The sequence below is a fragment of the Ciconia boyciana genome, chromosome 13 (genome assembly GCF_034638445.1).
Source record: "Ciconia boyciana chromosome 13, ASM3463844v1, whole genome shotgun sequence".
Classification (NCBI taxonomy): domain Eukaryota; kingdom Metazoa; phylum Chordata; class Aves; order Ciconiiformes; family Ciconiidae; genus Ciconia; species Ciconia boyciana.
Window position 1 is genome coordinate 6760638 of NC_132946.1, and position 11586 is coordinate 6772223.

Consider the following 11586-nt stretch of genomic DNA (forward strand, 5'->3'; position numbering starts at 1 on the left):
TTGCTCTGGCTCCCAAGCTCTGCCAGGACTCCCCTGACCACCCTCCCCTGCTAACCCACAGGAGACCCACTCGTCTGCACCACAGATGGATTTGTTCCCATTCTGTACCCACAGCATAAACCAAGCCCACTTATGAGGCTTCAGGTTTATTTCTTAATGCTACAAAATGGGAAAGAAGGATGGCTCCGTTTATCTACATTAAACAAAGAAAAATAAAGACAATCCTGAGGTTTGGCACTGCTGTTAAATCATCATCAGTTGAAGTACTTAAGGATAGAGTCTCAGTTTTTGGTGAAACGCTTTAATTCAAAACCACCAATGCCATAAATAAGGAGGATTTAGGGTCTAACTTCCCTTGCTGACTGATGGCATCATGGCAGTGCCTAGGAAATCTGGTGCTCGGTAGTTGTGGACTGGGTCCTGTTGTGCCATTTGCAGTACGGGCCCAACAAAAAGACAGTTATCCCGGGGAAGTCTGCCACGGAGATCCCTAATCTGTTTTCTGCTAGGTATCAGCAGCTGACATTATAAGTGTTTGATCTGTGACCAGAAATCACTTGATAAGGGATTTATTTTTCCACTACTACTGGAAAGGCTGTTGCAATGTTTCCCACCCTTTGAGACAGCTTTTTCGGAGCTGCGTGCCCTCTGTATCTGTTCCGCTGCCAGCTCGGCTGCCGTCTGTGCTCTTTCCTTTTGGGCTGGGGCATTCCCAAACCGCAAAGCAAATGGCTTGATTCTGCTGATTTTGTGTTCCTCCTATACAGTACACAGTGATACTGAAGAAGAAAATGCCTCTTTTTTCTAAAAGGATGCTCCTTTTAGAGCATCCTGCCTGGATGCTCTACAAGGGGGTTGGAGACATAGCAGGTATCAGAGGCAGCGGGAGGTATGGTGGGTTTTACCTCTAAAACACCAAATCTGAGGTTTCCTCTGGAAACCTTCCTTCCCCTGGAGGGCTAAAAGCTGGGGATTAGGAGCACTTGGTCTCTAATTGAAGTTCAGTCTACACAGCAAAGCTTTTTTTTAGTATAACCCAAGGAGATAATTTAACATTCTTATACAGGTATATATCACCAAAATTAACCATCAGAGGAGGCCCTTTCTAGTTTACTTTGTCATTTAGGAAGAGGGTTTTAAACAAGATACTCTTCTATCGAAGAAGTGAGCTCATGCTGGTATAATGGTATCTGTGTAAATCCGGCAGCGTAACAGTCGGCTGTGGTGATGAGCCCTTAGGCACTTAGCAAGGATTTGCCAAGGAGCCTGAGGGCTGATACACACTTGAAATTCAATAGGATTTAGGTGCCTAAATGCATTAGGCTGCTTGGAAAATCCCAGCCTTTGAAGTAAGCACTAACAAAAAATGTCTAAAAAAGTTTAAAATAATAAAAGTCAGGCTAACGCTGCTGTGAAGGCAGTGGGTGCTCCGAGTTTTGCACCTGAAACGAGGTAACGGGAGGTGGCCACCAAAGGCAACCGAGGGTTCAGAAGAGCTCCATCCCTGATGTCTCCCATTCTGTCAGGAATTGCAGGATGGCCCCTCCAAACCATTTCCAAACCAATGGGTGTCTGCTTGTGTGGGAATGATCCAGGGCACTTGGCTGGAGACATCTGCCTTGTGAGAGTGTATGAGGAAAACATTAAAAATGTTTTTTCATTGAGAAGAATCTTAGGACATTAAAAGTTGGAGAACTCATCTTCATTATTTCTCTTTAAAGTTACTTATGAATTGAGAACAGCTCTGCTCATATTTCTCTTTTATTTGCTATCTCCCCAGGCTAAAGTGTTGTCTATTTATCTTACAGATTAGGTTACTTTTTATGGGGTTCTTGCTATTATATTTCACCTCTAACTTTGTTAGTTTGTGTTTGATATTAAATTATGTTGAATAAAATGGGCAGCTCAAGGACATTTTTCAGCTCCATCCTGAAATGAGGTTCTTAATCCTGTTTCTGGGTCTGCCTCTGTAGCCCAGCCCACGGGGACAGGATTGGGTATGCAAGAAGGGCAGCAGAGGAGTGTTTGTATCAGCTATGGGCTTTGCAGGGTGAAGCTGCAGAATATTTGTTCCTGTAAAACCAGTCAGTTCATGTACGGCGATTTTGGAGGCATCTCTTTAGAAATGGGTTCTAATAATATTGACATCATCACAAGATAAGATCCGGGACTAGTTAAATCACAGCCTCACAACTCAGTGCTCCTTTGGGGATTAGAAGAAGTCACTGAGCTGTCACTCTAAAGCTGATCATGGGCTCGTTTAACTATGTCATCCCATAAGACAGCCCTTTCAATTATGTCAACCTGTCTGCTCTCCCTAGACTCTAATTTTAGAGCAGCAGTAGCTAATATTCTTGGAAAACTGATCCGCCTCCACAGATCTCTCCTCTCTGACTGCTGCTGTTAATGGAGTATCCTGTGGGGAGATCGGACTGCTTTACTTCCCCTCCTGTAATAAACCTAATAAAAATAGGTACCATTAGGTTCCTTTGTGTGTGGTCTCTTTAAGACACTTATCTGAGCTATGTAATGGAGATGTCACATCTCCTCCACAGAGGGATCTGGCAGCACCACAGGGTCATTGCAATAAAAATAAAATTCAGTTTTAAAAGCCTGGTACAAAATTATGAGCCGAAAAGCAGGATGATGGGATTGGAGTTCAGAGACCTGGAAGAGGCAAATGTGAGCTGGAGTCACCCGAATGTTAATGCTGCAGCAGTGGCTCTGCAGCTGGAGCAGCAAGCAGGATGCTCCCAGACAGCGCAGGAGGACCACAGGCCATGGGGTGGCCCTGGGGACCCTGAGGACAGGAGACTTGTCTGTGTTTTCGGGATGGTGCTGGGAGGAGTTTGGGGCACACAAGGCAGAGAGGAGGCGGATGGACCTGTCTGTCTTGGCCACAGGCATCCCTGTGCTGTGCTGCCCGTCATAACACACCTTGCTGGGAAGGAGACAGACTCTGCCCCGAGAGATAGGATGGAGCCAGCCACATCCCTGTGTCCCCATCCATGCCATGTCCGTAGCTGGCAGCGATGTGGGACAGTCGTCCCCCTGCCGTCCCATGAATGTCCCCCTGCCCTCACAGGCTGGCAGCACAGGAGGAAACGAAGCCACCCTTGGGCTGTCCCATTTGGGTTTTTCATCGTGTCTGTCATCTGTCAAAAGCAGCAAGGACTTTCTCCAGCCATGCAATCAGAGCTGCCATGACAGAGGGGACAGGGAAGGCCTTTGAAGACCTTCTCTCTCTCTTCTGGGCAGCGTGACAGTCCCTTCAGCTGGGTCAAGTCTCCCTTGGCCATTGGTGCTCCATGCTTGGCCTCCACCAGGCTGGACTGGCCATACTGGAGGACAGTGGTGTGCAGGTCTGAGGCTGTCAGAGGATTTTCTGTTTCCTGCAGAGCAATTGTAGCCTTCTCCAAAATAACGACTCTTGGGGGCCCTGTTTGAAGGAGCAAACATCCGTGAAGCTGAGGAAGGCTGTGATCCTCTTTGAGGTGTTTTATTCTCCCTTTAGGATGCAGTGTGGGTTCTAAGGCAGACCATGCTGGCGAGGTGGGGTGGACGGTGGCATTCAACCCCCACAGAGCCACCAAGAGGCAATCCCAGGTCCCATGGGAGAGGAAGGGAAGGACAAAGAGTAGAAACACAGGACAAAGGAAAAAGCAATAGCCCTCCTCCCTGAAAAAAAAACGAGAAAAGGAGTAAAACAGATGGAGGGGAAAAAGAGGGGGCAGAGAGACTGTGCAGAGACAAGGGAGGGAGGTGACCCCCATCCATCCCATCCAGCATCACCACTCTGGTGGCAAAGGCCAGGCCTCCCCTTTGCAGATCAGGTTATATAAACCACACACGCCGCGGGCTTCCGGGGAAGGATACCTCCCTCAGACTCCAGCAAGTTAGTTACACGTAGCTTTCCTTTCATAAATCCATGTTGGCTGCCCCTAATCAAATTCTGCTTCTCAAGCAATTTCCCTTGCTAATTCCTCCCGAATCAGTTCTAACCCACCTATCCCCCTTGTCGCTAAGCTAGCCAGCCTCTAATCACACGCTGCACTGTGTGATCCTTTCCCGAGTAATACGGGGTTCGGCACTTTCCTCTGGTTCTCAGCAGCCTAACCTGTCAGGAGCAACCTTCTAAAAATATCACTAAAGACCTCGGCTAATTTCTAATCCTCGTTTCTATTAAGACGGCTGCCTGTACTATGTGGGCTTCTAGACTTGGGATTTACAGTCTTCCTTAAGAGCGTCTAATCTGCGCAGAGCCATTTCTGTTGTTATCCATACGCAAACTCCTCCCTTCCCCACCATAAAAGATGATCCCTTTGGCAGTGGCTCTCCAGTCTGCAGGGCAGCATCAGCCAGCCAGCGAAGACACCAGCCTCTTCCTCTCCGCCTAGCTCACCCCGCCGCTTTTTGGCAAGCCTTCCCGGGGAGATCACTGGGGTCCTGGTCCTCTTGGGCACTGGGTAGGTGCTCGTATGAGAAAAATCAGCTTGTGAGCTCAGCAGGGCAAGTGATTTTCTTTGTACTTCCCAAGTTCTTGGGTGTTGTGTAAATAGTATAATGGAGCTGATGTATAGATGCATAATGGAGCAAAGCTTTTGAAGTACCTCATATAACTGGACTTTCTATAACTGTTTGTATTTGGATATTTTTTGCTGTTTCCTCCTCCTTTTTAACACTCCCTCGTCCCCAACTGTCAAAACCAACCAGGTCAGAAGAAGAAAGCGGGGTAGAGCACCATGCTCTGGCTGTCCCCACAGACCTGGTAGACGCTAGGTAGCTGGCTCAGCTCAGCCAAGGGAAATCCTTTTAATCGCATGCCATTGACCAAAGGAATCTGGTGGAAGATGCTGCATGACTGTATTGTCAAGTACTGGGCACCTCTGCGCACCAAAAGGAGCACTGACTGCTAGGGCTCTCCCTGGGCTTGAGGCCACCAGGGTTTGCATTGAACGCGACTCAAGAGGCAGGTTGTGCCAGCAGGGAGAAGGGCAGCCTCAGCCCAGGGACGGGACCATCAGCAGATGAACAGCACGATGTCTGACGGGAACACCTACCACCGCTGCAGAACGCTCTGCTAGGACACAGCTGGACAGCAATGGCTCTAACTTACACATTCAAAGCAGCATCAGCCTGGTGCCTTCAGCTGCTGGTTATACAGACACGGTGGGAAGAAACTATGTAAATCAAAGGACAATACTGCTTTGAAGGCAGATGGCCAGGGAAACTTCTACACTAGAAAACTGAAGCTGTCTTTTCACGATGAGAGCAGTGACTTTGCAGGACAGCCTTCTGATGGAAATAAACTGCTTTTAACATCGTGTTTGGTTTGTTTATGAAGGGAATTACATGAAGTAGTTATATGTTTAATAGACGCTTGAATTGAATGACCCAGAAGGTCTCTTCTCACATCAGTCTCCAAAGTCTATGTGTCTATAGCATGCCAGGCAGAGGGGCAGGACTCGGTCCGCTTGGCACAGACTGCCCTTCACACCACTCCCAGACCTGAGCTGGTATCTCCCTGTGGGGCTACATCACAGCCCCAGGGTGTCCCCAGGGTGGGTTCTGGGTGCTCCCAGCATGGACGTGGCATGGACACGGCATGGCTGTCCAAGAAGACCCCATGCAGCAAGCGCCGCAGTGGAGGAGATGAAATCAGAGTTTGCCCTTCGCAAACCTAGGACCTGCTGGCAGGCTGCAATGCTCTGTCATCAAAGTTGTTCTTTGGAGGAAAGGCTTTAAATGAGGATCTTCGGTAATTTTATGGGTCCAGGTGGGAAAATTAACATGCGTGGAAAGGCCTGGGAAGAGCGTCTGGCTGATGACGCGGTATCATTTAATCCAGCAGGACTGTGCTGTTGGGAAGACCATAACGCTGGCGTGGCCGGCTGTAAGCTGGCTCGTACAGGGGGAGTCACGCGAACACCGCGTGGCAGGGTGATGTGGAAGACAGATGAGTGGCACATGCCATTCCCAGACTTTGACAGCACAAATTGGCCTTTGCAGTCAGTCACCACATGCCTTCCTAAAGCTCCTCTTCGATCTCATAGCTCCACTCTGCATCTGAGTCATGTACTACAGGAGAAAGGCAGGTGTTTTCCAGGGAGCGCAGGGGCAGAACAACATTTTGTCATTTCTCAATCCCGTAACAAATGTCATTAAATCAACAGTCCTCAGCTCCTGCGTGCAAAGCCAGTAGTGTTATACACTTTCAAAGATCAACATTTCTAAACTACACTTTGATCTTGAGGTGCCTCGTTAAAGTGAGATAAGCATTTAAAAACAGAGACCAACTGGGAAACTTTTTATCCAGTTGACTCATGCAAACCCACAGCTGCAGCTGAGGCTGGTCCACCCAAACCAGTTAGCACATGCTGAAGTCTTGTAGCAGGGCCCTGAGCATCAGCCTGCTGTGATGGAAACACCCTCTCTGACCGAGCTCTCTGGATTTATTTTAAAGTTTGGAAGTAACATGAGTTAAGCATCACAATCCAGAAGGATGGTGCAGCAGCCTAAGCCCTGATGAAAAAATGAAATGAAAATGGAAGAGGCCAAGGGCTGAGACACTCCAGCGTCCTCTGGAGCAAACCAGTCCAACGCAGGCTTTCCCAGGGCACTCTCCCACATGTCTTTATTTGAGACACGTGTCCCACGGCCAGGACAGCCCTGCACTCTCATCCCTTTACACGCCTGTACAACTGGGCGCTCGCAGCAGCAGGACTGCCTGTGTGACGGGGACGCAATCCCCTGGGGAAGCTGGCGAAGGCCTTGTCTTCATCATCGCCCCCTCTCTCACCACCACCCTGCACTCACCTCCATGCCCTTCCCCATGCCCTGTTGCCTTGCCTTGCCTTGCCTTGCCTTTCCCTTTCCCTTTCCCTTTCCCTTTCCCTTTCCCTTCCCCTTCCCCTTCCCCTTCCTCTTCCCCTTCCCCTTCCCCACGCCCATTCCGCGCCGCTTCCCCTGCCCCCCCCCGCAGATCTGCCCCGTCACGGCCCCGCCCCCGGCGCATGACTCAGCACGCCCCCCGGCCGCCGATTGGCCGTCCGCCTGGAACGCGCAACAGACGGCGACGGAGGGCAGGGGGCGCCATTGGCTCGTGCCGTCGTGACGTCATCCGCGGTGGCCGGGGCGGGCGGGAGCGTGACTCAGCACGTGGGCGCGGGGCCGGGTGAGTCAGCGGGAGGCGCATAAAGGCGGCAGCGGCGGCGGCGGCAGTAGCGGTAGCGGCAGCGGCGTGTCCCCGGGGCCTCCCTGGGGCCCGGCTGGTATGGAGCTCCCGGGGCTGGGCGAGCACTGCTCGGAGCGCACCTGCAAGCAGCTGGGTAAGGAGCGGCCTCGGGGCGCGGTTGAGGGCTGGGAGCCGTGAGCAGGGACCGGCTCCCCGGGGGGAGGCTGCTCCGGGAGGTGGGCTGGCTTCCCTCCCCCCGGCAGCGCCCGTCGGGATGGCGCCCGTAAGGGACGGATAGGTTGTGTGCTGGGGAGGCCAAAATCCTGTGCCCCGAGTCTCTTCGGTAAGCCGGGTTCTGTGCGAGGAAGCTGTGGTTGGTAGGAGATAGCGGTGCTGGTTCTGCAGCCCCTCTTCAGCAGGCCTTGTAGAGGGTAGTAGTTGAGTCCCATGTATTTTGTTCTCGGTGTTGTTAAACTGTTGCTTTTGGGGTGCTTTTCAAAGAACGAAAGTACTTTTGAGTCTGGGCTTTGGATTTGTACTTCAGCTCCTAGCTCTCAACTAATGCCTCACTGAAAGCTTCTGTGCTCAGGGAGCTCCTGAGGTATTTATGGCTTGTGTTGGTCTAACCCTGGATAAAAAGAAGCAAACCTTATCACTCTTACTTTCTGAGTTTTAATATTCATGAAGAATGATACACTTCCTCTAGAGATAGTTGGATTGTCACTAGACAAAAACTTGCTTTAGAATTTATTTGTAGTCTGTTGCAAGCACTCTTACAGCTGTTAGCTCTGTTCCATGAGAATCTGTTTTTCTCTTTATTCTTCTCCCAGACTTCCTTCCTCTGAAATGTGATGCTTGTGGGGAAGTCTTTTGTAAAGATCACATCCGTTATGATGACCACAAGTGTAGCTCTGCCTACAAGAAAGTAAGTTCCTGTATGCAAGTCAGTAATTCACACTGCAGAATTGCTGAGTCATGTATAAAGGCTGCTTTGAAACTTGACCTGTGGTTTCAGTAAAATCAGATGGGAGGACCACAAGATGTAAATTAATGATACAGCTAGATTGCAAATATATAGAAATATAACATTTTGGAGGTCAGTACTGCTAGATTCTGGTTTTTCACTTATACCACATCTTCACAGAGAGGAGTGCTTTATATTTTAAGTAATGTCTTGTGGCCTAAAACTTTCTGCAGCCCCAGTCATTTAAGTTGAAGGACAGCAAATATGAAACTACAGAAGAAATAAATGGAATAAGTGAGGCCAAACTGTGATCTCTGGCCCATACTTGGGCTTTGAAGTGTTCAAAGGCTGTAATTCCAGAAAGCCTAGAAGCATATTTAAAGTCAGCTTACTGAATATGCTGCTACAAAGTCACTTGGCAAAGCATGTCTGTCTAATTTTTGGATAATGATTTGCAGTTACCTTTGTGAAGTATACCTTTAAAAGTACTAGTAAATGAGTAGAGCATAAAACACTTGTGGATACACATCCATCACCTATAAGTAGGGGAAGGGAAAGGACAGGACAAGAATTGGGTGGGACTTCTAATCTGTGTTGTATGTTCTTAGAATGTGCAAGTTCCAGTGTGTCCGCTGTGTAATGTGCCTATCCCAGTACAGAAGGGGGAAATACCGGATATTGTGGTTGGAGCCCACATGGATAAGGACTGCAAATACAACCCAGCACAGCAAAAGCAGAGGGTAAGGAAACTGCTGTTGAAATCTAAACTGCTTGCCTAATGCTTGTGAAGATAGGTCTGATGGCAGAATGTGTAGAAGCTTGCTCTGTTTCATTTTAAGGACGCTTGAGTATTCGTGCTTCAGCTTGGTCATTACTTGGGAAGATGATCACAGAAAGCAAGCGAGCATTGCCAACTTTGTCCTCTTGTTATTTAGATTTTTACAAACAAGTGCTTAAAGCCAGGCTGCAGAAGGAAAGAGATGATTAAGGTAGTTTGTGAACAGTGTGGTGGCAACTTCTGCATAAAACATCGGCATCCTCTGGATCATGACTGTAAAGGGAGCAGCCGTCCCACCTCCAAGGCAGGGTAAGCTGTATTTATGATACTTTGAGCTCAAGCTGAAATTTCAGGGTTGGTGGGGAGCTTGGACAAATAGTGAATTCTGTAAACTACTGGTCACTTCAATAAAATAGGTGCTACTTCCTCTTTGTATTTTGGGCCTAATTTCTGAAAGTCTGTGAGCCAAGAGAAAAGCTTTTTGTCAAATGCCTTCCTAAAATTCTTCCAAGCTTACCTATCTTGATAGCATGACTCTCAGTATCTCCTGTGAGTAGACACTGGCTATCTCAAGTACCCTTTGGTGTCTAGATCTAAGTATTAGAATCCTAAAGTTTTTCCCAGCACCTTGAAGTAACAAAGAACAAAATCAATACCTTGCTAAGCAAAGTTTAGACTTAGTTTTAATAAATCTGTCTCTTGTAGGCAGATGTACCTTCCTTGTTCTGTGCAGTAGGGCTGTAAGACTTGTGTGATGGATGCAGATAATTCAACTGGATGGAAGAGTGAAACTACTGGCAATGTGCATAAGATGTGCTGAGCCTGGTTGTATTTCGTTGTAGATACACAGCACTGAGAGCCTCTCAAATGGCCTTCAAGTCAACGGGAGCAATTGGAGTGCCATCTAATGGGAGTCTTCAGCACAACAGGTATAAGCTGTAGAATGAGAAAAAAACCAAACAAGGTTGTTTAAAAATAGTCTTGTGTCAACATGGTTTAGGAGTGCCACTGTCATACCACTAACTGCTCTAGAGCTGGTGGTTGACCTTTAATTGGTGTTGGGAAAGTGGTAGAGGGGTTCTGACAGCAGAAGTGAGTCTTTACTTCTCTGTACTGTAGTGATTAAAATTAGCTATGTAGGCACAGGCATTAGGACATCAAAATGTTGCAGCAGCAGGCTAGTCTCCCACCTGCTCAGTGTGAGGCTTGGTCAGGTTCTGGAAAAATGGTATGTCATCAGGATGCCAAGGAAAGTACAGCAAGCATCTGAATTAAAGTAAATGGCCCAAGCCCTTCCCTGCCATGTTGTATCTCCTTTAGTTTCAGTAAAGTGAAAGCTTTAGTGTGACTTCAGTAAAGTGACTTCAGTAAAGTGAAAGCTTTTGTGTGACTCTTACAGTGTGTTCTTGTGTTTTTCAGGTGCAGGTAGTAGAGGCTCTTTGCATCTGGATCAAACCTCTGTCTACTTTAGTCTTGTCTATAGGTCTTCAAAATTTTCTATGCAATTAACTTATTTTTGTATCATAATGTTTTATGCATTCAATAAACTGTCACTGTTTCCAACCCAACTTTATTTGTTCCTATATTTGGAATAAGAGCTGTAATACTATGAAAAATACTTGGTGGAGGAAACTGGGGAAGGGTGGTGGGAAGAAGACTAAAATTAGTATGAAACACAGCCAGCTTTGCTTAAGTCATGCTAAGTTTGAACTATGAGTTTCCTAAGATGAAAGTCTAAAATACAAGGTACTGTCACATCTCAATCCGTTTGGAAATGAACTGGCACATAGTGCAGCATTCTGCTTGACAAACAGCATACATCAACATGAAGCCAGTTTTATATAAGCTGCCTCTTGCTTTCTGAATGTCATTGGAAGTATTTGATTTATAAAGCCATACCTAGTTTTTCTAAGCCCTCCCTAAGCAATTCACTGAGGGTAGTGCTCAGAGGCATGCATGGTATAATTCTTCATAATTTATTGCCACTTAGATAGAAACCTAGATTTGCATGGGTATTTTTTGCAGTTGGGGTAAAAAGGAAGCCAGAGGAGGTAGCATTAACTGTTTGTGTCCCATGTAATGAGGCCAAAATATAGCATTGTCTAGGGAGACTACTTTTGCTGTCTTCCTGAAAAGCTTAGACAAGTGAAGACATAACAGGTATGCTCCAGCTATTACCTTGATCAGCTGTCTTGGCTCTTTAAAACTGCATGAATATCCAGCTGCTTAGCTTGAGGCCTGAAATATTGTAGGCTGATGAAATGGAAATGTGCTGTTAATGAACAATGCTAATTCCCCAGCTGGGATCTAAGTAGACCTCTCATCCAGCTAATTGTGAGAAAAATGCCAAGACTTACTGATGATGTCGGGGGTCAAGACCTCAATTTCATGTGTCATTGGAGCCATTCCTCTGCACACTGTGGGGCTGGTGGGCTGGAGTGTTGGCTTAGGGCTAACTGAAGGGTAATTGCAGTCCCTTGAATCACCTGCAGCTATGAGTGCCCAGTGCTGTTCTGCTGAGGTGGGAGGATGAGCAGTTTGCGCAGCAGAGAATACTGTGTTCCTTGACCTGGGAAAAATAATCTTTGATAATACTGAGATGTGAGCATAAGTGCAGTTAATGCATATGCTTTATACAACCTTGAGGTGTACTGCAGTTGTGCAAAGGCT

General features: G+C 47.5%; 1 protein-coding gene across 3 annotated transcripts; it reads left to right on the plus strand.

Moving 5' to 3' along the window:
* The first annotated feature begins 7163 nt into the window (after positions 1 to 7163).
* Positions 7164 to 10484, plus strand: ZFAND2A (zinc finger AN1-type containing 2A). Of its 3 annotated transcripts, XM_072878199.1 has the most exons (6): positions 7164 to 7328; positions 8005 to 8099; positions 8747 to 8878; positions 9074 to 9225; positions 9759 to 9845; positions 10336 to 10484. In XM_072878199.1, the coding sequence occupies exons 1-6, from the start codon at positions 7274 to 7276 to the stop codon at positions 10343 to 10345; spliced, it is 531 nt and encodes a 176-aa protein (XP_072734300.1). In that variant the 5' UTR covers positions 7164 to 7273; the 3' UTR covers positions 10346 to 10484. The 3 variants fall into 3 exon arrangements, with proteins under 3 accessions (XP_072734300.1, XP_072734301.1, XP_072734302.1); XM_072878200.1 differs by lacking the exon at positions 10336 to 10484 and having other exon boundaries at positions 9622 to 9759; XM_072878201.1 differs by lacking the exons at positions 9759 to 9845; positions 10336 to 10484 and having other exon boundaries at positions 9074 to 9229.
* Positions 10485 to 11586: the final 1102 nt, after the last annotated feature.

Excerpts from the sequence above, each read along its gene's own strand:
- ZFAND2A (XM_072878199.1), top strand. The coding sequence starts at position 7,274 with ATGGAGCTCCCGGGGCTGGGCGAGCACTGCTCGGAGCGCACCTGCAAG. Across the intron at positions 8,100-8,746 it reads GTAGCTCTGCCTACAAGAAA|AATGTGCAAGTTCCAGTGTG; the intron begins GTAAGTTCCTGT and ends GTATGTTCTTAG. Across the intron at positions 8,879-9,073 it reads CAGCACAGCAAAAGCAGAGG|ATTTTTACAAACAAGTGCTT; the intron begins GTAAGGAAACTG and ends CTTGTTATTTAG.